This window comes from Lynx canadensis, chromosome E1 (assembly GCF_007474595.2).
Source record: "Lynx canadensis isolate LIC74 chromosome E1, mLynCan4.pri.v2, whole genome shotgun sequence".
In the NCBI taxonomy this organism is placed as follows: domain Eukaryota; kingdom Metazoa; phylum Chordata; class Mammalia; order Carnivora; family Felidae; genus Lynx; species Lynx canadensis.
In genome coordinates, this window is record NC_044316.2 from 10,109,419 (window position 1) to 10,136,519 (window position 27,101).

The following is a 27,101-nucleotide window of genomic DNA, read 5'->3' on the forward strand; positions in this document are numbered from 1 at the left end:
TAGCAAACTTACAGGAACAGCACAGAAGACAGACAACATTAAAAACATGTACTTGCATGTACGACAACTCAGAAAGGTATAGTGAATGGATGGCATCTGCCCTATGATAAAAATGCTACAAACACCACTTAGGTGCCGTCAATAGGAAATTTACTTGTTTTAAAAAAAAAAAAATCCAATGCTGGCATTGTCCAGAAAAATGTAACAGGTTTATTTATAATTGTTATAAAGTTGAACTGCTGACACGTGTTCACTGAAGCATTCCGACTTGCATTCATGCTTTATGTCCCCGCATTTGTATTAAAAATTCACTGATGAAAATGGAAAAACTGCCAATACCTGATTTCTGTCCCCGATTTTTCCATTTGCAATCACGTATTTCGGTACCTTCTGACCCCATGGGGGGAGAAATATATCTAACGTTCAGAACTACCAACAACGGGAAGAAGAGAAAAAATTTTTTTTTGTTTTTCAAAGAATGAAATGTTTTCCATCGGAGTGGATTCTTAAGCACGTTCTCCGCGTATGCCGCGCGCTGGCTGGATGTCTTTTGGCATAACTGTCACACGTTTGGCACGGATGGGCACACAGGTTAGTGTCTTCCAAGAGGCCCACCGGGTAGGCCTCCCTTGCCTCCTAAAAGCACCGATAGCCGCGCTCTGGAAGCGCAGGTGTGTTTTGAAGTCCTGAGCAATTTCTCGCACCAGACGCTGGAAAGGAAGTTTGCGGATCGGAAGTTTGTCTAATTTCGCGGAGTGCCGCGGTACCAGGCCCGTAACGATGAGGTTTCTTCACCCCTCCGGTAGAGGGCGCATTCTTGCGAGCGGCTTTTGCAGCCAGTTGCTTCCTCGGTGCTTTACCCCCCGGGTCCATTTGCGGGCAGTCTGCTTTGCACGAACCGTGGCGCTGAGACCTCCTCACTTAGCCCCCTTCTCCTTCGGCTGGAGCTCGGCGAGCTAGAGGCGGCGCTGGCGTTTTTTTTGTTTTGTTTTGTTTTGTTTTGAGAGAGACAGAATGGGAGCAGGGAAGGGGCAGAGGGAGAGGGGGAGACACAGAATCCAAAGCAGGCTCCGAGCTGTCAGCACAGAGCCCAACTTGGGGCTCGAACCCACGAACCGTGAGATCCTGACCTGAGCCGAAGTCGGCCGCTCAACCGACTGAGCCACCCAGGCGGCCATAATAGACTTTACTTTTTACAACATTTGTATGTGTATATAAAAATTGTACAGAACATGTAGAGTTTTATTTCCACTCTCCGTCTCCCCCAGTTTCCCCTATTATTGATTCCTTGCAGGAGGACAATACATTTATTATAACTAAGGAACCAATGTTAGTACATTCTATTAATTAAACTCTGTAACTTACATTAGGGTTCACTCCCGATGTTGTGTGTTCTGGGGGGGGTTGACAAATATACAAGAACATGGATCCACCATTGTAGTATCATACAGAATAGTTTCACTGCCCTAAAAGTCCTCCTTCCCTGCCGTTCATTCCTCCCTCTCCCCTAAGCCCTGGCAACCACAGATCCTTCTACTGTCACCATAGTTTTGCCTTTTCCGGAATGTCCTATAGTTGGGATCTTACAGTAGACAGCGTTTCCAGATTGGCTTCTTTCACCTAGCAACCTGCATTTAAGGTTGCTCGGTGTCCTTTCATGGCTTGAGAGCTCATTTCTTTCTAGTGCCGAATAATGTTCGTTTTTATTCCTGCAAACGTTTTCCCAGTCGGAAATGCCCCCACCATCTTCGGTTCCTGGAGCCTTGCCCTTGGCAGGGCCTAGGTGGGGGCCTCGCTGTGCCTGCTGGGGCTTCGACAGCTGGCTCTGTCCCTCTCCCTTACCTGTCAGGACTGGGCTCTAGGCGTTTCTGTGGGGAAGATGTCCCGTGAAGCTTTGTGGGAGGAGGGAGGGGGGAAAGAAGGAAGGGGTGAGGCCTGGAGGGAAAAGGTGCTGGGTGGAGGCAGAGAGAGAAGGAGGCAGCTGCCTTGGGGGTGCCGGGGTGACCTCAGGCATTTTGGTCAGGCAGATGTTGGTCACCGCTCAGCTGGAGGCCTGGGGACAGGCAGGAGGCCGACCTTATCCTTCCCAGCTGTCCTTTGTTCTGAAGATGTGTGGAGCTGAGGGACCGGAAGGCCGGAGTCCCCACTCTTCCCAGTGGGTAACTGGGAGTCCTCCAGTCACAGGGCAGTGAGAAGGGGTCAGAGAGAGAAACTCTGGTTCCCCGGCCTGGGGGATGTGGGGCTCCGGGCAGCCAAAGGGCAAATAACAGGTTCAGGCCTGGTAAAGTGCAACCAAGTGAAGAAAGGTTAACAGAGGCCCCAACATCCACGGTATCTGGCAGGACCCCCCGCCCCCGGCCAATCAGTCACCCGACGGCAGATCCAGGGACCGGGCCCACCCCCAACAGGACTCGTGCTGGCATTTGCTGCTGCTGGCCTGTGGCAGGTGGGGGGCCTGAGGCCCCCCCACCCTGAGTTTTCTGGGCCATGTGACTTGTCCGGGCCAGTGGCTTCTAGTGCATTTCCAGACGTGTCTCCTTACCCCATGCCTGTGAGCTGAGCCCTTCTTGTGAGCCCTCCAGGTGCCTTGCGAACAGTGGAAACCAACTTCAGGCTCCCCCTCCTTGGTTGAAAGCCTCCTTAACCTCGGGGTGTGTTGAGGGGGTCTTGCAATGTCTCCCCCTTCCCCTTCTTCCGTTTCCCGCCTCCTACTGTTCCCAGGACTTTGTGAGCTTAGGTCCTTCCTCCCTGTGGGGGGTCCTGGGCAGGCCTGAGCCCCCCTCCCCACTGTGTGCAGGAGACTTTAATCTGCTCCACCCTTGCGGGGTGGGGGGTGGGGGTCGGGAGGAATGGGCTGGACAGGGGAGAGGAGACAGGAAGAGCAGAGACGGGAGGGGGGAGGGGAGCGAGTGTGCCTTGGGAGAGTCACAGAGGCGACAGGTGGTCTGCCATTCTTCCCATCGGGGAGCAGAGGCCGTTAGGTCTGGGCAAGCCCTGTGATTAGCTCTGGCCAACGGGCAGAAGTGACCTGTGTAACTTCCCAGGCTGTGTCTTGACATGAGCGTACTTTCCTCCATGCACTTCTGGAATGTTCTCTCCTCAAGCCAACCCCGTGTGGTGAGAAGCCCAAGCTGCCCAGAGAGGCCCTGTGAAGGAAGATGCAAGTAGGCAGTATGCCAGCCTCAGCAGAGCGGGCTACCGACAGCAGGCACCCCCTTCTGGAACTGTCCAGGCTGGACCGGGCCGGCCCTACCAACTTGTAACCAAAAGAGCCAGCTGATCCCAGCAGCCTAGTAGACTCGTGATACAAGTGGTGGCTGACTTAAGACGGTTAAGTGTGGGGCTCATTTACTATGCAGGACATGCGGGTGATTTATCTGTACAGCATCCTGTCTTTGGGGGGAACCCCCTGCCCCACCCAGGGGGCACAGCTCACCCCTTCCCGCCCACTCCCCTTCCCTTCCCAGCGCTGGCTGTCTCCTGCTCCTGTTTCCCAGAAATTGGCCCCTGGGACTGAAGGTGTTGGAGTTGAGTCATCTCAGGGGCTTGTCTTAAAAGCCCTGGGTCCAAAGTTGCCCCGATTCTCTTGTTTTTACGGAGGGCTGCTCAGCTTTCTTCAGCCAATCATCACCGGCCGATCATTATTCCCTGCGCATTCCCTCCCTCCCCCTCCCCACCTCCTCGCTCTTCGGGCATTATCTCAAGTCAGCTCCTCCTGTTTCCACCAAAGAACTGTGATTGACCCCGAAACTGAAATTGGTGCGAGGGAGGACATTGTAGGTCACCACGCCCCTGGGAGGAAGGTCACCAGGGAAGTAACAGGCTCCGCGAGGTCACCGGGGATTCACGGTCCTGATACCGGGAACTGAACTGCTGATCGATGTGGTGTCTGCTTCTCTGAGGCCGCAGGGGATGCGGGACAGGAGGGTGGCACACTGGTCCCCGTGGTGCTGGACAACTTGGGGGGGGGGGGGGGCGCCGACACCCCTGGGCTCTCACCTCCCTGGGGGACGGCACTCCACATTGGCTGTCGCAGCTGGAGTCCCAGAAAACCAGACTGGGAGGCTGAGTCTGCAGGTGGCTGAACAGACACGCAGAATTTATAGTCACTTGGAAGTGGGAGGCGGTGGGGGGTGGTTAGTAGTGGGGTGTAAGGTGTTCCTTGAAAAAGTCTGGAAGCACAGTCACGTGGGAGCATTTGGAGGACTCTTCCTGGAGGAAGCAGTTCCCACTGTGCCCCTGGGCCTGAGGCAGCGACCCTGCAATGCCACCGGGGCCCTAATGCCTTGTTCCTAACCACCCCCCCACCCCGGCCTGGACACCCACCCAGGGCCTGAAAGGAGTGTTAGAAAGTATAGCTTTATCCAGAAGGAAATGTAGGAATTATTAGCTTATGCAAAAATGCTGGGGAATATTGTGGGAAATGCTTTGGGGACGCCCAACCAAGGAGCTGCCTTCTGGAGAACGAGCTGGCCCTGACCTGCTGTGGCCTAGTGCCCCACTGGTCTGCACGGGTAAAGCCTGACCGGAGGCAGTCGGAAGGTGCTGGACGCAGGCCATTTGCACCATATACCTTCCATCCTGGTGGGGGCGGGTTTGCCTTCATTAAACCAGACTTTGGATTTAGATTTGCTTGCCTGCCCCACACCCACGGGGTTCACGGAGGGCACCCCCACCCCCACCGCTGGGGACTCCCACAAAACATGGATTCTGACCACAGAAGTCACTTCGCGGCTGCAGGAGTAAGGCAGTGGACTTAGGCTGGCGGGGTCACTGCTCCCGCCACATGGCTCCCTGTCTGGGGACAGCAGGTGTCAGAAGAGACTCCTGAGGCCCAGGTGCCCTGAAGGAAGGTTTTTGGCCGCCCTCTCAGAAGCGGAAGCCAAACCAGCCAAGAAGGGGCCAAAGGTGAGGAGAACCGGAAAAGGCACTGGAGGATCAACGTCATAAATACTGGTGATGAGCTTATTACTAGGGCGTTGTGGCTTTTACCCGTTGCCCTGCCTTTTTTTTTGGGTCGTATCCTAATAATTACAACGGTAATAAAACGTCTTCTCTTTCCCCTTTGTCCGTGGCAGCTAACGTTACTGTTTGGTGTGCAGGTTGTAGCAATTTGCGCTAGGAGCTCGACAGAATGAGGGAAGGAATATCCATCACGCAGCAGGTGCACAAGCCAGGGGAGCATTTGGGATTCTGCGCGAAGACCAGGTCTGTGCGTGCATGTGGGGAGCAGCGAGTGCACAGGGTGTGTGAGATGTGGGTTGGAATGCACATCTTTGGTTTGTTTTCATCCTCACTCCTCTCCTTTGGCGGGGGGGGGGGGGTCTGCTCCTCCCTCCCTCCCTCCCTCCCTCCCTCTGTGCAGCTCGCACATCCCAAAGCCTGATCTAGGACTGGGCCAAGTACGGTGGTAGTTATGAGCCTCCCATGGTCTGGTCTGCCCTGCCTGTCCTTGGTAGGTCGTAGGCCACCCCTGCGTGGAAGAGAAAGAAGGTGAACTGGTCGGGCCAGAGAGGAACCTGGAAAAAAATGGAGGGCGAGAGGGGTGAGCGGTTTGCCCAAGTGGGGTCACCCTGGCTCTCGGGGATGCTGCCCAAAGGGATGGTGGGCAGAGGCAGGGCTGGGGGTCCCTCCCCAGGTATCCTAGCTCCTGGCTCCAGGCCACTGCCCCCTCCCACCATACGACTCCCGGGGCAGAGCTCTGGACGCTGCCCACCTGGACGGAATCCAGGTTCTGCTGCCCGCCTTTCTGAGTCTCCACTGTTTCATCTGTGAAATGGGAGTCGTCACCGGCACCATCATGCCGAGGGGTAGCATGCCCAGTGCTTCAGCGCAGCCCATCCGGGCCCCATGTGCCCCCACACTGCCCCAAACCTCCTCCTCCCAGGGCTTTGCAGCTGACTGCCCTGGGACCGCCCTGGGACCGCGGACACAAGCCCCCCACAGGCACCAGCCTGGGTGACTCCCAGGTGCCCAGGACTCTATCCTGTCCCCCTCTGGTGGCAGAACCCAGGGACGCTGGGCTTGTGTGATAGGCTGCCGCAGCGGCCCCTCCTCCTGCCCCTTACTCATTAGCCGGGCTGCAAAATAGCATGGGCTTGGCTGGGCAAGGCTGGCTGCTGGAGCGCTCAGGCATGCAGGGTGGCCGGCAGCCCAGTCTTGAACTGGACAGCGTTCGGGACACGGTCCCCCCAGACCGAGGGGGCTGTTGCCCTGCCCTCCGCAGGCTGGTCCCTGTCGGCTTTGGGGCCGAGGCGTGGACGCTCTTTGCCCTTTCCGGACCCCTGGTAAGTAGACGATGTGAGGGGCAGGCAGTAAGGCCGGCGGCAGCTGCCGTCCAGGTGTGACAGGGCTACACCAGGAGCCGCTCACACCTGTCCCCAGGAACTGCCCACATTGACCATGTCCAGACTGCACCCGAGGTCACCGCCCACAGCAGGTGACTACAGGACAGCCGTCCCTGGACAGGTGCATGGTGTGGCAGTGGGGCCTGACCTCGCTCAGCAGCCCCACTCAAGGAGGGACAGGTGTGTCCTCCTTAGGAAACAAATGTGAAGGCTGGGCTAAAATCCCTAGGGTGACGAATGAGACCATTCATGCAGGAGTCCGGGGGCCTCTGCTACAGGGGGAAGAAGGGAGCCTCTGCCCATTTTACGTCCCATGGGAAAATTGCTTTAGCTACCCTTTTTTTTTTCTGACCACAAAGACGAATCAATATGGGCACCCCATAAAAGCTGCAGATACAATGCGGGGCGCCTATGTGGCTCAGTCAGCTAAGCGTCCGACTTCGGTTCAGGTTGTGATCGCACGGTTCGGGAGTTCAAGCCCCGCATCAGGCTCCGTGCTACCAGCTCGGGGCCTGGAAGCTGCTTTGGATTCTGTGTCTCCCTCGTTCTCTGCCCCTCCCCCGCTCGCACTCTGTCTCTCTCTGTCCCTCAAAAATAAGTGAACGTTTAAGAAATGATTCAGAAAAAGAAGAAAGTCAGTCATCTACTCCCCCAACCAGGACATAGCCACTGCCAAGATTTGGGTGAATTTTATTCCATGCCTACCTTTTTGCATGTATGTGACCTGACCAAATGATGAGAACATCGGTAGAGTGTTGGATGCTTGAATCAAGCTCTCTGGGCTCCAGGCTCTGTGTGTTGCTGAGTGCTTTTTGTGCATTCCTGCACTTTCAGGCAGGGAAACCGGAGCCTGGAGGTTAACCACAGAGGTTAACACAGCTGCTGACGCCAGGACGGGAGCAAGCCTTGGGTCACCTGACTTCCAGCCCCGATCGCTGTGTCTGGCTCAGCCACAATGCCAGCTTCCTTGGGGCAGGGGATTGGCCCCAGGGCCCTGTGTTTTTCTGTTTTGTTTCGTTTGCAGGGTCTCTGGTGTGAGGCCCCCCACAGGACCTGGAGAAGCCTCTGTGTGGGGCTGGGCTGTACAGGGCCCTTGAGCCTGGCTGCTTTTCTCCAGTTCTTGTTCCAGGTGCTGGCCTTCATGATCCACATTGTGAGCTCGGTGTTTTGTGGGCACCTGGGCAAGGTGGAGCTGGCGTCAGTGACCCTCTCGGTGGCCGTGAGTATAGCTCCCTGCTCCGTTCCGCCCCCAGAAGACAGCACGAGGGCTGACAGCTGCATTCAGAGCTGGGACCTGGGGGGCCTCGCCCAACGGCACATGGCACGCGCAGGCCGGGCCTGGCCAGGAGGGGGCAGTGTCTCTGACTCAGCTGTAGGTCAGAGCTGCTGGTGGGTGGCCTCCCCCAGATGGAGGGTCCCCTCCCAGGGTCCCCTCCTTGGGCCCTGACAAGCCCTGTGTTTTCTCCTGTGCGTGGCTCCAGTTTGTCAATGTGGAATTTCCATAGGAATAGGCTTGTCCTCAGCCTGTGACACCTTGATGTCCCAGGTAGGTGTGCCTTTTGGAGTCGGGCGATGGGGTGCCCATCAAACAGGCGGCGGGGGGGGGGGGGGGCACTGGTCCCGGCCTGCCTGCAAGGATTGTGTGCCATCAGGGAATTAGACCCTTCATTTTGAAAGAGTCTGAGCAGACGGGCTAGAGAGCCATGGAGGGAATGGGCCAGAAGCAGTTCCCTGACCTCACGTGTCAAATGCTGAGGGTGCACAGAGCAGACCCTCCTGCCCCCGGGGTGGGGGGTGGGGGTGCCACAGCCCAGCGGGGCTCAGCTTTCCTGGGGGGTGGGGGGGTCTGGACTCACAGTGGGCCCGGGGACCTGGGCTTGGTCCTGGCTGCCACTTATCAGCATGGAGACTTGACAATGCTCTCAGAGCTTCCCTGAGAATAACGCCTTCCTACTCAGGCGCTTTTGAAGAACCGGGGACAACGGGTAGACAGAGCCTGGCGTGGAGCTAGTGCTCAGCAAATAACCGCTATTATGATTCTACGAGCGGGCTGAGCCCCTGCAGAGGAAGCCCACGCCCCCCCCCCAACCATGCTGCGATCAAAGGGGGCCAAATGCCTGCTACCGAGGCGTTGACGGGTGCCTGTCGTGTCCTGGGTTCGTCCCCATGGCACCAGCACTGGCTAGGAGGTTGATGCCCTGGCTGGGCTCACCCAGGGGACAGACGGAAGGTACTGAAGGTGTGAGCAGCTTGACCCAGGGATGGGCTCTTTTGCAGAGCTTCGGGAGCCCCAACAAGAAGCACGTGGGGGTCATCCTGCAAAGGAGCACCCTGGTGATGCTTCTCTGCTGCCTCCCCTGCTGGGCACTGTTCCTCAACACCCACAACATCCTGCTTCTCTTCAGGCAGGACCCAGCCGTGTCCAGGTACTGCTTGGCTTCTGCCGGGAACCCGGGGAGGGACCCCACCCCTCCCCCCAACCATGCTGCCAAAGAAGCCATGCCCTAGGCCCCCGTGCTTCTCTGGGTCACAAGCCGTCACAAGTGCAGCTCCTATGGGGAAGGTTCTTGGTTTTCGGACTCTCCCGCCCGGCATGCGATTCCAGCTGTGACCAGCAGGGGGAGGAGACAGGGCCAGTTTTAATTCAGGAGGAAAGGCAGAAAAATGGATGGGATTTGCCTGTCCCAGCAGGTAGCTGGGGCTTCCCAGATGCTTTTGGAGACTTGAAGTGTGCACTACACCGTCTTCCAAAAAAGAGACAGAAGGGCTGAACCAAGTTCAGATGAATCACACCGTTTGTTAGTATTCTTAGAAATGTCCCCTCGTGGGAATAGTGTGTTCATTTTATAGGATGGGCAAGTCATTTGCTTATTTTTTTTAAGTTTATTTCTATTTATTATTTATTTTGAGAGAGAGAGAGAGAGAGAGAGAGAGGAGAGAGCACAGGAGGGGGCAGAGAGAAAGAATCCCAAGCAGGCTCCACACTGACAGCATGGAGCCCCCACACGGGGCTCGAACTCACAAACTGTGAGATCATGACCTGAGCTGAAACCAAGAGTTGGACGTTTAACCAACTGAGCCGCCCAGGTGCCCCGGGCACAGCCTGGTCAGTTCCGGAGCTTCTGTTTCCTTCGCAGGTTAACTCAAGAGTACGTGCTCATTTTCATCCCGGCACTTCCGGTAAGTGTCACTGTCCCCGGAGCTGGGAGGACGGTGGACTTCCACCCCGCTAAACCCCGGCTTTTTTCTTTGCCGCGCCACGTGCTGGGGAAGCCCGTGAGCCCGCAGCGACTTTCCGCTGTGCCGCTGAGGCTGGCCGAAGGGACAGCAGAATTGCAGTCCCATTCCGTCCACGCAGATTGGACTTTCAAGACGTAGCATGGCATGTTTTTTGATGAGAAAACCATTCACTGGAGAAACTGTGGGAAGCGTGGGAAAGAAAACATTTTAATCGCTTCTAATCCTGCCACCCAGAGAGACTCTAGGGTCAGATCCCTTCCCAGGATTATTTCTGCTCGTGGACGCGTGGGTTCAAACACACATACACGTGTACGGTTTGAAAGAGGGTCAATGTGCGTAATATTGTGTTATTACCTGCTTTTCCCCTGATATTAGTCTCTTGATACGATTAAATAGCCTCCCACAGTATCCATTTCGGAGGCTATGCCCTATCCTACAGTGTCATGATTTATCAGCCAATCCTAATTTGTCAGGTATTCAGGTTGTTTCCAATATTCACTATTGGAAAGAAGATTGTGCTAAGCGTTCTTACAGAAAAATCTTTGTATCTGTAACGATTCCCTTCAGGCGCATCATGGGAATTGGTGTTGTTCCGTCAATGGCTTCTGATACCAACTTGTACAGATTTTACCCCCACTAGCAACACTCTTGTCAGTGTACTATTATTCAAATATTTTTCGCGGGGCGCTTGGGTGGCTCAGTTGGTTGAATGTCTGACTTCGGCTCAGGTTGTGATCTCACATTCGTGGATTCAAACCCCACGTGGGGCTCTTTGCTGACAGCTTGGAACCTGGAGCCTGCTTCAGGTTCTGTGTCTCCCTCTCCCTGCCCCTCCCTCACTTGCTCTGTTTCTCTCTCTCTCAAATATAAACATTAGAAAAAAAAATTTTTTTTTAATTTTTTCCCAACTAGAAACAGTTTTCACATGCGTGTTATTGCTAATGAACCTTTTTTTCATGTATTTTTTTCATCATTTTGTTTTTCTTCTGAGAACTGTCCAGACCCTTTTTTAGTGGGTTAATCTTTTCCTAATTATTATAACTCTTGTTAACTAGTATCTTAACCCTTTGCCTGTTAATTTTTTTTTAAAGTTGGTCACTTGCGTTCTAATTTTTTTATATTTTTGACCTAAAGAATTAAAAAAAAAAATTTTTTTAAGTTTATGTATTTGAGAGAGACAGAGCAAGCAGGGGAGGGGCAGAGACAGAATCCCGAGCAGGCGCCACACGGTCTGCTCAGAGCCCCATGTGGGGCTCGAACCCATGAACCGTGAGATCATGCCCCGGGCGGAAACCAAGAATCTGATGTTTATCCGACTGAGCCCCCCAGGCGCCCCTTGACCTCAGGAATTTTTAATGTATATGTAACAGACCCATAAATCCCATTCTTTATGAAGTCTTTGATGAACTTAAAACCACTTAACCCATTGCAAGATTATATAAACATTTTGCCCATATTTTCTTTGAGCCCTCTCGTGGCTTTTATTTTTACACTTAAGATTCTAATCTACCTAACACACTTATAACTAAGACTAATTATTGCCTGTTCTCCCCTTTCTCCACTAATTCGTTAAATCCCAGCTAAGCAATGCATCTAGTCAGGTAAGTTTCTGAGATTTCTCACCTGACCCCGTGGCCTGTATGTCTGCTCTGGAATCCATTGCTACTCTATTTGATTTATTGAATCAGTGACACGTGTCACTCAGTGACACGTGTCACTAGCTGGCAGTGTCGTGTCTTTGGAACAACAGCTCCCCTTTACCCTCTATGACACCAGGGGGTGGGGTGCTGGAGGACCGATCAGGGAAGGGTGAAGGTGGGGTGCTTTAAAGCATGCCAAGGCCTGGCAGGAGGAACCCCAGCCGCACCTGCCTGCCTGAGAGGCCAGTGCCATGACCCCTCTGGGGTCTGGTCAGGTCCAGATTTGCGTTGTATTATGGAAACCACCTGCAAAGGCCAGTCTGTCTCCTCCAAGGGTTTGCTAGAGCACACACTTCAGCCCTTCAGACCAAGGTGATGGTATCTTGCCAAACAGGGCCACCTGGGCTGGGTCAGGGGAGAAACCTCCTAGAGTGTCAAAACTGTGGCAACGCCTTTACCAACTAAAGCAAGTCCTTGCCTTAAAATGCTGCTGTAAAACTTACCAGTAAAGTAACAATAAAAATGACAAACAGGATTTACATAACGCTTACCTAACATTTGGAATGCTTAAATGGGCCATATACTGTTTTATAGGTATTTTCTGATATTAACTTTAAATATATATGGATACATAGCACACACACATTATCATCCCCGCTATAGATGAGGAAATTGAGGCACAGAGAGGGTAAGTGACTTGCCTAAGATCGCACAGCTCGTAAAAGGCAGAGCCAACCCTTGAACGCAGGCAGTCTGTTCCAGCTCATGCTCTTAAGCCCCATGCTATACTGAGGAGAAGCAGAAGGGAAAGGGAAGCAAAGGGAAGCAAAGGGAAGGGGTGGGGTAGCAGGGCGCAGGCCCTGGGCCAGGCTTTGGCAGAGGACAGAAAGGGCAGGGGCAGCACCCCTAACACGCACACACTGACACGCAGGCCCTCTCTGTCCTCCACAGACAGGAAAGGTCCTGCCACCCCACGGGGGCTTGAACCCCCTCAGCAGGGCCTACCGGTGGCCACACTGCTGGGTCCTCATCTCCCTGCCCAGCCCAAGGCCTCTCCTTCCAGATTCTTGGTTCCAGCAGCCAGAGCCAGGCTCAAGGGCAGTCACAGCCCGTGGATTTGGACTCTGATGGGCCCTTCTGTGCACGGGCCCCTGGGTGGCCTTCCTGAGCTGATGCAAGGTCCGAGCCGGCAGCAAGGAGGCCTGTTAGGCGCTGGGCCTCTTACACGAGCCTTGTGAGAGCCAACGCTGCTTGCGTATCTCGTCTGCGGTGGAGCCCGAGCCTTGAGGGGGCCTCTCCCCATAGGCAGGGCCAGAGTGCACCTGAGATGCTAAGTGGGCTTCTTGGGGTCCCAGACCTATTTGGATGAAATAACTGCCCCTCACTCAGGTACCAGGGAAATACCTCCTGATGTTCATCATGTGCTTGTTTGTTTTGCTTTTTTGGTAGTCGTTGTTTATGTGTGTGTCTGGTTTTTTGTTTTTATTTTACACAGGCGTTTTTTCTTTACAGCCTGCTGGCAAAATATTTGCAAAATCAGGTACGGGTCCCTGGCCAGAGGGGCGACCCCTGCCCCAACACACTGCCCCATTCCAGCGAGAAGGGGTGCCTGGGGCTTTTCCCCTTTCGGCACCCTCTGTGAACCTACTGACCAAGACCCAGTAAGGAGCCGCGTGTCCCCAGCCTCTTGCCAACCCCTGGACGTCCCCGGGCTTGTCCACACCCCCTGGCCCTGCCCCCCGCCCCAGCAAGGCCAGTGTTTGTTTATTTCAGGGAATCGTCTGGCCCCAAGTCCTCAGTGGCATTGTGGGCAACTGCATCAATGGCTTGGGCAACTACATCCTGGTTTCTGTGCTGAGCCTGGGGGTCAGGTGAGCACCGGGACCACTGGGCTGCAGGGGCCCACCAGGCACCCCACCCCTGACGGGGGCAGGTCAGTTGCCATCCCTGCCTTGCCAAAAGGGCAGAGGCTGCCCCTGCCGTCCAGAAGTGGGGTGTCATGAGGAATTGGGGGCCCTGCTGGTCCCTCAAGTTCTGGGGGACTCCCCACCAAGGAGACAAGGAGAGGAGCCCTCCTCATCCCTGCCCTAGCCCCCCAGGAGAGGCCGAGCGTTGGGACCTGGCAGGGGGACTCAGGGACACTGTACTAAGGTTCCTGGGTGTGGCTGATCTCTGGATGGGGGTGCTGGCTGCCCATGCCTGGGCCCCCTTCCCTTCCATGCTGGCTTCAGGGGAGAAGTCCCCTGCCCCCAGGGCCAGAGTCGGACCCTGGCCCCAGCTCAGCTCTCTCTCCTTTCCCAGGGGCTCTGCTTACGCCAACACTATCTCCCACATCCTGCAGACCATCTTCCTCTTTCTCTACATTGTGCTGAAGAAGCTACACCTGGAGACGTGGGCAGGTGTGGGGGCCACCCTGCCTTTGGGGGGCTGAGCAGACCAGCAGCAGGCAGGACCCCGGCTCGGGCATGGGGTGTTCATTTGGCAGGTGGACGGAAGGCCCGGTGGGAGCCCCTTTGGAGGAGCCTTGTCTCGGGCTTGCCTCCACTTCCCTTCAGGGGCTCCTTCCCCTTTGCTCTACCCCTCAGCACCCCTACCCCCAAAGGCCCAGGTGCCCCCCATCCAATGTGATACGCGCAGAGCCCTGCTGGGGACAGCCCCCAGGGGGCTCTCTGGCCAGCTCCCTGATCGCAGGTAAAACCCTAGGTGTCAGCAGTGGGCCGAGTGCTCGACATTTCCGATCCCCAGTTACTCCACACCACCTTATAATCCCCATTTTACTTACCTGGAGGAGATGGAGTGAGGGTAAACAATTTGCTCAAAACGCCAGAGGCGGCGCCCGGTGGGGCTGGACTCGAACCCGTGCCCACGTACTCCCGGTTCTGAGCTTTCCTGACTCCTGAAAGCTAACTCTAGATTTCGGGGTCCGCTTTCGGGCATTTGTGGACCAGCCCCTCCGGACGGGGCCTCATTCACAGGGCAGGGAGTCCTGTATGGCCACTCTGCTCTCCCTGTCCGCACGGCCCTATCTGCCCCGAGAATCCAATCCTTTGACCTTGACCTCATGCCATCCTTCCAGCAACCCCTCTGGGGCGTCTGGGCAAAGAACTCAGATTTTCAGAGGAGGGAATGGAGGCCAGAAAGAGCAGGGTAGTTGCCCAAGATCTCGTGGTGTCACGGGTGGAGCGGGCGACCTTCACCCACGCCTGAGGCTCCCATCCCGAGCCACCCCGTGGTGCACCTTGGGCAAAACACAGGAGGCCTGGGCTTGCGGAGCTGAGCCCGGGAGTGGGCGGAGCCAAGGGCGGGCAGGGGCTCCGGGCAGTGGGTGCGCGTGCGCGATGGGCTCCCTGCGCTGCGCTCCAGCGGGGCTTCTGTTCCTAGGCTGGTCCGGCCAGTGCCTGCAGGACTGGGGCCCCTTCTTCTCTCTGGCTGTTCCCAGCATGCTCATGGTGTGCATGGAGTGGTGGGCCTACGAGATCGGGAGCTTCCTCATGGGTATGTAGAGGAGCGCGGCTCGGGGAACCGTGTGGGCAGCCCGGAAGCCCCCTCTCCGGATGGGTGGTTTGGCGGCCTCGGCCAGGTCGGGGCTGTTGCTCTCTCCAGGTTGTGCGCTCCCAGAAGGTAGGCCTGGGCTTTTCATGTCAGGAACCCAGCATGGCTCTGGGCCTGGTCCTCAGCAGGTGTTGGAGTCAGTGGGGGAAGCGAGGGACGGAACCAACGTGGGTGTGAGCGTGCAGGGGCCAGGCAGGCGTTGGGGGTCTCTCACCTGACGCGCCTGTGTTCCCCGGAGCACCCCGTGCAGAGTCCACGCAGCCCAGGAATCGCAAGGCCCTGTGAGAGAATGGCCCTGAGAGAGCTCCTGGTCCAACCCTTGCCCCTCATTTACAGATAGGTAAACTGAGCCCCAAGAACAAGAGACTGCCCGGAGTCCCAGTGGCAGCGCTGGGACCCAAACTGGGGTCTCCTGATCTTGGTCCAGGTCTCTTTTCTCTCCACATGCCATGTACACCAAGGACTTTCAACTTGAAAGTCAAACCATACCGGGAACGAACAGCCCGTAAGAAATTCCACCACAGCTGGGTGGGATTTTCCTGCCAGGCTGAAGGCCAAACGGGAACGTTTTCTGTTGCAAAGCTGCCCTTGGAAGTCATTTGCCCCTTGGCCTCCAAAGCAGAGGGGAGTCCTGTTCCGTGTCCGTGAGCTCACCGTGTGTCTCTTCCGCAGGCCTGCTCGGCGTACTGGACCTCTCCGGCCAGGCCATCATCTACGAATTGGCCACCGCAGTCTACATGGTGAGTATGTTATGGCGGTACCTTCCGCACGCCCTCCATGCCGGCCCGGCCCCGCTGACGGCCTGGGGTGTCACAGAAGAGGGGCAGGCTGTCCCCCTAAAGGCCATCTCTCTCTCAGATGACCTCCTTGTGCCCATTAGGTCCGGGCCCTGCCAGACACACACAGGTGGCCCCCAGCTGCTCCACCGAGAGTAATACTGAACTCCCATGATGTTAGGATTTTTAAATTAATCAGGGCCACTTAAAAACGGGAATATTTCACATCATAATCTGAAGTTTTGCATTTTCTTGGAAAACGGGACATTCCGTTTAGCAGCAGGCCCACATTCCTGCAAACCCGAGTCAAGGAGAGCTCGGTGACCGCGTCCCTGGGTGGGGGGTTCACTGCTGTCCCCCACCCCCCCACAGCCCCATAGCTCCCTCCTCTTCTTATAGAGACATGAGTTGTCCCATGTTACTGCGTATGCCTCTGCCAGCTTCCTGGGGACATGCAGACTGCGACCCCTTGGGGACATGCAGTCTGAGTTTAAGGAAATGATTCACCAAAGTCTACACTTACAGCACTAAGGTATAAGGTGCTTAATTTTACAAAGGGTTTTCCCAGAATTTTGTTTTCTAACAGGGAGCTTTTCTGGCACACTTAAGACCACATTCAACTCTTAAAAATGCACTTACGTACGAGGTTTTGGCAACACGTTGATTCTGGTTGCAGGGCCAGTCTGCCTGTGATTTGTTTTTTAATTTGTTTTTTAATGTTTATTTATTTTTGAGAGAGACAGAGACAGAATGTGAGTGGGTTAGGGGCAGAGAGAGAGGGAGACACAGAATCGGAAGCAGGCTTCAGGCTCCGAGCCCGACGCGGGGCTCGAACTCACGAGCCGTGAGGTCATGACCTGAGCCGAAGTCGGACGCTCAACCGACTGAGCCACCCAGGCGCCCCTGCCTGTGATGTCTGATGGTGCCGGTGGGGGCAGGACTGACGGGTTCGCTGAGGGGGCCCCCACCCCATCTCCCAACCTCAGCTGTGAACGCCCTCTCTCCTCACGCTGCCTTCCTGGGATCCATCCTGTCTTCCTGCTGTCCTCCAGCTGGCCCCCTGATGGAGGGTTAGAGGGCTGTTCCCCCTGGCCCCCTCCGCCGCCCCCGGCACAGGCCTCTTCCTGGCTCAGGATCCAGCCCCTTCCAGGGGCAGGAGGTTGATTCTGCTGATGGCCCCTTATCTCTGATCGCAGATTCCCCCGGGGCTCAGCAACGCCGTCTGTGTCCGTGTGGGGATGGCCCTGGGAGCTGCAGATATAGTGCAAGCCAAGCGGTCGGCCAAGTCAGGCATGCTTTGCACAGGTGGGTGGAATCCTCTGGGGGTGGGGGTGGGGCTTGGGAAGTTGGGGCCTGGGGCAGGGGACAAATCTGCAATACCTGGCCCGGAGGAGCCCCGGCTGAATTGACGCCACCCTCCTACCCTCTCCCCCGCCCCCTCCCCCACTCCCTCCTCTTCCCCCCCACCAGCAAACCTCTCTTGTCCTGCACTCCTTCCCTGCTGCTGTTCTCGGGTCCTCCCAGGGACAGGTCACCAGTTTCCACCTTCCTGTGACCCTGTGAAGTCCCCTCCTCCCCAGACTTCTCCCTCCATGTCCAGGGGCCTTCTGCAAATTTGCCTTCCCAGCATCCCCAAGGATCTCAGGACCTGCCCCATCCCACCCCTCGGGACCAACGGACCTTGTGTCCTCCTCCCAGGCTCTCCTTTCTGAGGCTGACGGATTCAGATCAGCTGTGGACACCAGTGGTTCTCAGGCTTTAGACTATCAGAATCAGCTGGAAAGATTAGAATCAGATGGGCAGGCCTCCCCCCCATGGAGTTTCTGATCCAGTAGGTCTGAGATGGGGTCTGAGAACCTCCATTTCTCTTTTTTTTAAATGTTTATTTATTTTTGAGAGAGACAGAGCGTGAGTGGGGGAGGGGCAGAGAGTGGGGAGACACAGAGTCCGAAGCAGGCTCCAGGCTCCGAGCTGTCAGCACGGAGCCCAACGCGGGGCTCGAACTCACAGACGGCGAGATCATGACCGGAGCCAAAGTCGGATGCTTAACCGACTGAGCCACCCAGGCGCCCCTGAGAACCTCCATTTCTAACAAGTTACTAGGTGATGCTGTTGTTGCTGGTCCCAGAACCCCACTTTGAGAACCACAGGGGGAAAGGCATTTCCTATGCCTTCCTGCCTTGCACTGACCTAAGCTGCTCCTTCAGGGGTTGGGGGCAAATGCTCTTCCTTTGGTCTCTTCCAGGCGGCACCTCGCTGGTTGTGGGCATCGTGCTGAGCACCCTGAAAAATAAACTGGGGCGTATTTTTACAAATGATGAGTAGGTAATCAGTGTTCTTCACTGACTTCTGGGAAATGTCAGAGTGGCTTGCAGCTGGTCCTCAGAGATTTGTCACCTGGCTGGCTCAGCACTAGGTCCAGAGGAAGCAGGACCAGCCTCGACTTTGCTCTTGCTGGGAAGAAGCTATCATTGATGCTTCTCCCCCCGGACCACGGCCTCCGTCACTTGCTGGTCCGTAGACAGGATGCTGAGGGCAGGCAGTACAACATTGCGGGGCTCTCCTGGAGCTTAGGGCTCCATGCAGCAACTTAGGGCTGAGAGTGTCAGGTTTGTTGGGGGGGGGTGGGTAACTACCTCCGTTCCAATCATTTTTAGGAGGAGGCACAACAGGGAGGGCGTGGGTCTCAAGAACGCAGTGACGTCTTAATGCTCCAAGTGAATGTTCTTTCTGGTTTCTCCCGCAGACAAGTCATTGCCCTGGTGAACAAGGTCTTGCCGATTTACACAGTCTTTCAGCTCTTTGAGGCCATCTGTGTGAGTACTGCCCTGATGTGAAGCCTGACTCCCCTGTAGGAGTCCATGCTCACGGCCCCTCCCTGAGGCCTCGTCGGGCTGCGAGGATTAAATCATTCAAACATATAAAGGGGGATGGGGCGCCTGGGTGGCTCTGTCGGTTAAGTGTCCGACTTCAGCTCAGGTCATGATCTCACAGAGGGTTTGAGCCCCGAGTCCAGCCCTGTGCTGACAGCTCAAAACCTGGAGCCTGCTTCAGATTCTGTGTCTCCCTCTCTCTCTGCCTCTCCCCTGCTCATGCTCTGTCTCTCTCTCTCTCTCTCTCTCTCTCAAAGATAAACATTAAAAAATAAATAAAAGTTAAAAAACATGTAAAGGGCTAACTCTGTAGTAAGTGCCCAATGTATCTGCTTGGATTAATTCTATTATTATTCAAAACAATCCCCTTCTCTTCTGCAATTCCAACAAGCCAAAAGACGCATGCGGATTTGCAAAAAAACAAAAACAAAACAAAAAAAACACCTGAAAAATTACACCCACATAAACTCACAAATCTTTTTTCCTTCCTCATGCCTCCTCAAGAGCTGAGGCCACAGGCTTTGAGCCATGCCCCTATTGGTCAGACGCTCAACAGCAACCATGCTCTGTGAATCAACCCAGAACACAGAGGGGCCTGAGTTTTCTGTGCCTTTGAAATGGGTCATTTCAGAGGAAAGGGTCTCATTTAGTGCAGATGTGGATGATGTGAATTTTAAATTTTTTTTTTCAACGTTTATTTATTTTTGGGACAGAGAGAGACACAGCATGAACGGGGGAGGGGCAGAGAGAGAGGGAGACACAGAATCGGAAACAGGCTCCAGGCTCCGAGCCATCAGCCCAGAGCCCGACGCGGGGCTCGAACTCACGGACTGTGAGATCGTGACCTGGCTGAAGTCGGACGCCCAACCGACTGCGCCACCCAGGCACCCCTATGGATGACGTGAATTTTAAAGAGCATGACATAAAACAAAACACTGAAGTCTCCTTTTATTACTTTTTAATTCATTTATTATTTGAAAGAATATGCATGTGCACAAGCGGGGGAGGGGCAGAGAGAGCGAGGGGGAGAGAATCCCAAGTGGGGTCCGCATTGTCAGTACACGGACTGATGTGGGGCTCGAACTCACGAACCTCAGGATCATGACCTGAGCTGAAATCAGATGCTTAACCGACTGAGCCACCCAGGTGCCCCCGAATCCTCATTTTATTTTATTTTTTTTAATTTTTAATTTTTTTTTTTTCCAACGTTTATTTATTTTTGGGACAGAGAGAGAGCATGAACGGGGGAGGGGCAGAGAGAGAGGGAGACACAGAATCGGAAACAGGCTCCGAGCCATCAGCCCAGAGCCCGACGCGGGGCTCGAACCCACGGACCGCGAGATCGTGACCTGGCTGAAGTCGGACGCTTAACCGACTGCGCCACCCAGGCGCCCCTATTTTTTTTAATTTTTAAAATTATGTGTGTTTATTTTGAGAGAGAGAGAGACAGAGTACGAGTGGGGGAGGGGCAGAGAGAAAGGGAGACACAAAATCCGAAGCAGGCTCCAGGCTCCAGGCTGAGCCGCCAGCACAGAGCCCAATTCAGGACTTTGAACCTACGAGCCGTGAGATCATGACCTGAGCGAAGTCGGAGGCTTAACTGACTGAGCCACCCAGGTGCCCCTCCCCTTTAAATATTGGACAGAATTCACCAGTGAAGCCATCTGGGCCTGGGTTTCTGTCAGAAGATTTTTAAATTAATTCAATTTATTTATTTGTCTCTTCACTTTCTATTTCTTGAGTTACTTTCAGTAATCTGTGTCTTTCAAGTAACTTATTTACTTCAACTAAATTTGTCTAATTCTCTGGCACCAAGTTGCTAATAGTATTTTCTTATAATCTTTTTCTGTATGGTCAGTAGTAATGTCCCTTCTTTCACACCTGACTTTGGTCATTTGGGTCTTCGCTTTCTTATTTTCTTGGTCTTATTTTACCAAGGTCAAATCCTTGGCAAATGTGCATCCTTTTTGTGGATATTATCAAAGACCTAAAATTTTGGGTTTCGTTGATTTTCTGTTGTTTTTTTCTGTAGTCGATTTCAGTAATTTCCCCTGTCATCATTATCCCCATCCTTCTGTTTTATTTAGGTAGTTTGCTCTTCCTTGTTTCTTAATGTGGGCTATGGATTTGAGGCCTTTCTTCTTTTTGGATATAGGCATTTACGGCTGTGCGTTTCTAAGCACTGTGGTAGTGGCATCTACTAAATTTGATTATGTCGTTTTATTCTTCGTTCAAAATATTTAAAACTTTCTCTTGCTATTTATTCTTTGTGTTAACCAAATATTGGGGGCATGCCCATTTTTCTTTCTTGTCGGCGTCTCTAATTGAATTCTCTTGTGTGGCCTTGCACAGCCCCATCCCAGAGAACGTCAAAGCGTGTGACCTTTCTCTGAGGCCTCTTGTTGTATTTAGGAATTTGCCTGGACTATTTATTTCTGTGAATCCCGCCTCCTCTACAGCCTGGAGCTGCGATCTCTACTCAGTTTTGTTTTCTGGGTTTTTCTCTATGCTTATTTTAGGCTTAGCTTCCTAGGGGTCACACCCTTTTGTCCGCACAGCTCGGTGTTGAGGCAGTTGTTGGTCGGAGGTTGTGTTCAAACACCTGACAGCTCGCGAGGCTTCCGTTCTCTGCCGAAGGATCTGAATGTGCATGTGGGCTGTTTTCGAGTCTGCCCGGCTCTTACTTCCTTCTGGGTTCTCGCGTGTCTCTTCCGTCCACGTGCACAGGCTCCATTGTCCACAATGTGTGGGAGGCTGGGGCCTGCCCTGGTCTCTGCTATGTGCACACACAGCCTGCAGTCAACTTGGAATATGTGCGGAACGTATCGAGCTCCCTCTCCCCGCCACCCGGTTGTTTCGCCTCCCTGTTAAATCCCTGCCTAGCACACCGGTCCGCCGCCTCTCCCTAACAGACCCAAACCTTCTCAACCGCACAGACTGGTGGGGCCACTGGCCCTTCCTGGGTGCTTGCCTCTGACGTTGTCACCGTGACTCAAAATGCTTTAAAGGGCTTCTCAACCTTGGCACTGTGACATTTCGGGATGGAGAATCCTTGGTTGTAAGGGGGCCGCCCTGTGCCCTGTAAGGTGTTTAACAGCATTCAGGGCTTCAACCCTATGCAGGTAGCACTCCTCAGTTGTGACAACCCAAACCATCCCCCAACACTTGCCAAGTGTCCCCTGGAGGGCGAAAGTCGCCCCCGGGGTTGAGATATACTTGTTTGGAGCTCATCAATCACAATTTGGGAGAAGTCTTCTTCTAACCAAAAAATATCTTCTATGTCAAAATATATGACAATTGGGGCGCCTGGGTGGCGCAGTCGGTTAAGCGTCCGACTTCAGCCAGGTCACGATCTCGTGGTCCGTGAGTTCGAGCCCCGCGTCAGGCTCTGGGCTGATGGCTCGGAGCCTGGAGCCTGTTTCCGATTCTGTGTCTCCCTCTCTCTCTGCCCCTCCCCCGTTCATGCTCTGTCTCTCTCTGTCCCAAAAATAAATAAACGTTGAAAAAAAATTAAAAAAAAAATATATATATATATGACAATGGGAAACAAACATGCCACATTCAGAGTTCAAGAGGCACACACCTCCTATCCCGAATGCATTACCTCTTTGCTCAAAAGTGTGAAAGCAAACCACAAAATATTCCACATCCTTCATCTTTTTTTTTTTTTAAAGCTTATTTATTTTGAGAGAGAGAGAGAGAGAGCGGGGAAGGGGCAGGGAGAGGGGGAGAGAGAGAGAGAATCCCAAGCAGGCTCTGTGCTGCCAGCACGGATCCCAGTGTGGGACTTGAACCCACTAACCGCGAGATCATGACCTGAGCCAAAACCAAGAGCCTGATGCTCAACCGACTGAGGCCCCCCAGGCGCCCCGCTCCACATCCTTTATCTTAACAAAATGGAACTAACCAAATAGCTATTCGTCAGTAGCACTGACCGAGCATGAGCTGTGCCTTTCTCTCTCTAGTTCATCAGCTCTGAGATCAGGCTGGGAGGATGACCCTAGGAAAATAAAGCATCGTGCTCTCTCCAAAGTCGTTCTTGTCCGTGAGCATTACGGGGACAGGAGCCAGCAAGGACTGCGTGTCTCATCTGGAGCAGATGACACCTTTGTTTGCCACGTGCGGTATCCAGAATGATGGCCCCCCCCCCCCCCAAAGATCTCCACATCCTGATCCCCAGACCTGTGAATGTCAGGTGGCAAAGGGGGACGTTGTAGATGTGAGTAAGTGAAAGATCTTGAGGTGGGGAGATTATCGTGGATTATCCAGATGACCCAAAGTAATCACAAGGGTTCTCACAGGCGAGAGAGGGCGGGAGACAGAAGGAGAAGGAAACACCACGACAGCCGGAGAGGGTGGACCGATGCCACCACTGTCTGGGGGCCAGGAATGCAGGGCGGCCTGTAGAGGCCAGAAAAGGCAAAGACACACACATTCTCCGCAGGGGCCTCCAGAAGGAACCCGCCCTGACTAGAGGGCGGTGAGACCCACTTCAGACTCGTAACCTCCAGGACCAGAAACCAGCGCACGTGTCTTGTTCCAGGCCACTAATCTACAGTAATTTGCCACAGCAGCACTGCCAAGGCAACACAGCTCTGTGTGACGTCAGTCCGGCCTCCGGGGCCAGCTGGTGGTCGGTTTCCAATTTTACCTTGACTTTCTAGAGAGGCAGTCCTAGTGTGGAGGGGAAGACGGGGCCTCTGGAGTTGTGTTCAAGACGCAACTACTCTTGTGCAGCCGTGGGCAAGTGACTTGCCCCGACTCGGTCTCCCCACGGATGGGGACGAGAGCACCATCGTTGGGCTTAGAGTGAAATCAGGCCGTGCGACATGAGTGGCTTAGAAGAGAGCCCGCTGCAGGATCCCTGCCCAGGCTCATGCCCACCTCTCGCCCCTTTCTGCCTCCCCTCCCAGTGCGTCTATAGCGGAGTTCTGAGAGGAAGCGGCAAGCAGGCCTTTGGAGCCGTCGTGAACACGATCATGTCGTCGTGAACACGATGTCATCGGCCTCCCGCTGGGCATTGTTCTGACCTTTGTGGTCAGAATGGGAATCATGGGTATGTGCTGTGAGGGAAAGTGGGGGGAGGCCTGGGAGGACGCTGTCCCCATTTGTCACTTGTCTCCCCCAGGCCTCTGGCTGGGCATGCTGGCCTGCAGCCTCCTAGGAGCTGCTGCGTTTGCTGTCTACACCGCCCGGATGGACGGGAAGCTAGCCGCAGAGGAGGTGAGCGTGCGGAGATGCTCAGAGCACGTCAGGCCTCAGCAGCAGTGACCTGTGGGATGAGCTGGGAGGGCGGGGGGTCACGGAGGGGCCCCCTCAGCCTCAACATCTCCGGGCACCGTAACTGGACCCCAGACAGTGCCAGGATACGGTCTAATTTCAAGGAGAGGCACACACACCCAAAAGCTTCCACGGCCAGCCCAAGCTGCTTGAAACCAAAGCAAAGAGCTCAAACTAGTCTGAACCCGGATGAGCCCCCAAGAGTGTGTGCCCGACTTTGGAAGGGGGAACACCATCACTCTGTCCAACATCTTCTTGGCCAAATATTTTTTTTTCTTTTTAATGTTTATTTTTGAGAGATAGAGCACGAGCAGGGGAAGGGGCAGAGAGAGAGAGAGACACGGAATCCAAAACAGGATCCAGGCTCTGAGCTGTCAGCACAAAGCCCGACGCGGGGCTCGAACCCACGAACCGTGAGATCGTGACCTGAGCCGAAATCAGACGCTTAATTGACTGAGCCACCCAGGCGCCCCTTGGCCGAACTTTTTAAACAGGGCAGGCCCGCACCTGCTTCTCAGACACAGTAACGGTGACAGCTCGGTCTGAAGGCAGAGACGGAGGGGGGGTGCACTCTCAAAGACCCCGAATCTGCTCTTTTAGGCCCAGAAACATGCCGGACTGCTGCCGCAGAGCACTGACAGCACGGTGGCCACGGTGGCCATGGTCCCCCGGCCCGGGCCTGCAGAAGCCGTCACCTCTTCAAGTAACATTGTCGCAGTGCTTCAGCCAGCTGGGCCCCGATGCCAGGGGCAGCCTCTTCCTTGTGTGCCCCGGGCAAGTACAAGTCCAAGCTGCCGGTCCTCCTCTTGGCACAAACATGGCGTTCTAAGCGCCAGGAAGACGACACCACTCCCTGTGACTCAGAGGCCCCACGTGAAGCACGTCACGTCCTTAGCCTCGTGAGGCAGCCAGCTGTAGCCCCATCCTCGGGTGAGGGAGCCAGGCTGAGAGCTTAGGTCTCTCCCTCGACGATGGTCCCGCAACCGGAAAAGGTGAGATGATCCCAGTGTGGGCCCGTCAGACTCAAGGGCACGTGCCCACCACGGAAGCCCAGCCCGGGCCAGAAGGCCACATCCCAGCCTACGGCAGCTGGGTCTCAGCCGGTCCACCTGGCTGGACCGGCTGGTGTGGGGGGCATTTCCCCTGCCTGCCTCTCTGTATCCCGTCAGACAGGCGGGCACCTCTGGTGTATATCCAGCCTGTCTGTGATGCAGCGATGGCCTCGGCCCAAGGCGCAGGGGCCCTCCCGTCCCGGGCTGGTGAGGGGTGCCAGGTCTGGGTGTCCGCAGCCCAGAGCCCTCACTTATCCGGTGACCTCATCTCCCCCAGAGCCCCGCCGTCGTCAGCACAGCAGCGAGCTAGCTGACAAACACTCCGGGAGCCTAGAGCATCACAAGAGACGAAGGTGAGGTCCGACCGTCTGAGCGTTTAAGATGTGCTCCGAAGGCACGTGTGGGAGTGACACGCCATCGCGTGTCATCACAAGGCTCAGACGGGAACGCGCCTCATGTGATCTTACGAGCAGCTTTCTCTCTGCATCACGCTCACGTGTGAAGGTGTTTTCCCACATCATTGCACCCAGTGTGACAAAGGCAGCCAGGCTTCCTGGTTCCAAGGCCACAGCTGTCTCCCAGGCCCCCGGCGCCGCTGACTGCTCCTGTTTGCCTCCGCAGTGGCCACGGGTGCCTCTCCTGGCATCACCCTGACAATGTATTCAAGGCCCGAGAGCCACCTGGACCTCTTCAGGACTCCGGAGGCGGCCCAGGACCTTCCAGCTCCGGCCAGCAGACTGTCAGCCAGACAGCTGGCCATCCGCCGCGGGGCCGCCCTGGGGATGGCGTCAGGCACGCTGACGGCCGGGCTGGTCGTCCGGGTCCTGACCCCCAGACACTAGCTGAGCGGCTCGGAGACGGAAAGGAGGCCAAGGGTGGCCGCGCCCACAGGCCTCCACACCGGTCCCCCTACAACAGCACCCTGGGGATCCAGTGCGGGTGGATGTACACTTTGGACCGCACCTCAAAAACAAAACCTTCAGCCGGCGTCTCGTGTGACGTGACGGTTCTGTCGACCTGGCCTTCTCTGCTCTGTTCTTTTAAGAAGACATCAGCCGACCGGAGAGGGACAATCCTAGGGTTGCTTCAAATCGGGAGATTTCCAATCAAGACACAATTTAAAAAACCAGTTACCCAATTAAAAGCTACATATTTCCTAGGTGAGTCTGCCGCCCCCCTGTCTGTTCACAAAGCCTTTGAGAAGCTTGGACAAGGGGGCCCATGGGCCCTGCATGGGCAGCCCGGTTCGCCACACCCCCCATGTGCCCTGTGCCCCACGGGCCCCTGCAGATCCAGGCACTGGCAACCCCGAAGGGGCAGGTGGCCGTCCATAGACCCTTCATTCCATCAGCATTGTGCTGATCACAGACCTTGAGAAACCCTTGTTCTTACAGCAGCGATGGGGTAGAAAGAAACAAGAGTAGCAAAACCAGATCGATCGCTTGGCCATGCAGCCTGGGGGTGAATGCAACGCCAACCCAAATTCCAGGCTGCTTCTCTTTGTGGCCTGGGACTGCCGAATGTTTTCAGGCTGCACGCTGTCATCCAAAGTGGAGGCAGTCTGGCCTCTGCTGCCACAGTCCCTTAGGCATCAGTGGCTCTACGCACGTTCACAAACAAAATGATCAAAGCCAATTAAAAAACAAAGTACACACAGGATGTAATCCCTGTTTGAAGAGTCAACATGAATTCGTGTTGTTTTCGGTACCTGGTGACAGTCCGGGCCTCCCGCTCACAGGGAGGAAGAAGCTGGTACCCTTGTCCGTGACACTGACACCTTAGTGAGCTTCTGGCGACCAAACAAAACGACTGAGGACGGGGCACAGAGAAGCAATGCTGTCGTTTCCCCAAAGGTGCTCTAAGGTTGAAAAAGGATCTCGAGAAAAGGGTTCCACGGTCAAGGAAGTTTGGGAAACGACCCCCACTAAACGCCACACAGGTTCTACAGGACTCGGATCCTTTGAGATGCTAGTGTGCTTTACAAATCCCGACACACAGGATGGGTGGTGGGATCGGTTTTTGTGTAAAACCTTATGGAATTAGTGTTCCTGGAGTACTCTTACGGAAACACTTGGTTTAGACTGGCAAATGGGGATAGGAGGGCTTAGCTGGAAAAACCCTAAACTCCACAGGTGCTTTAAAAAATAAAAACCTGTAAGGGACAGAGAAAGCAGAGCTGGAGAAAATCTTCTTGGCTAAGAATTTCAGGGAGAAAGCAGGACTTAAAGTTGATGAATACCACCTCTGAACAGATGAAGGCAAAAAATGGATTTATCGTTGGGGCAAAATTTCCGGCCAGAGAATGGTCTCTATCGGGACATAAGAGGCTCCCCACTAGGAA

At 54.8% G+C, this 27,101-nt stretch overlaps 1 protein-coding gene and 1 long non-coding RNA gene across 2 annotated transcripts; one reads left to right on the forward strand and one right to left on the reverse strand.

The window, feature by feature from the left end:
* Positions 1-637: 637 nt before the first annotated feature.
* Positions 638-27,010, reverse strand: LOC115501268. The gene is made up of 4 exons (XR_003964760.1): positions 27,000-27,010; positions 16,079-16,082; positions 14,701-14,711; positions 638-742 (listed from the first exon to the last, which is right to left on the reverse strand). It is a non-coding gene; the product is annotated as an uncharacterized LOC115501268 (long non-coding RNA).
* On the forward strand, positions 6,093-25,602 carry LOC115501267 (multidrug and toxin extrusion protein 2-like). Its single transcript, XM_030296251.1, is given in 18 exon segments — positions 6,093-6,287; positions 7,465-7,570; positions 7,829-7,893; positions 8,625-8,773; positions 9,485-9,527; positions 12,723-12,767; positions 13,001-13,098; positions 13,529-13,626; positions 14,591-14,722; positions 15,452-15,519; positions 16,752-16,860; positions 17,801-17,876; positions 18,302-18,371; positions 23,342-23,410; positions 23,412-23,484; positions 23,557-23,651; positions 24,309-24,411; positions 25,382-25,602. Coding segments are annotated over 18 exon segments (1,815 nt in total).
* Positions 27,011-27,101: the final 91 nt, after the last annotated feature.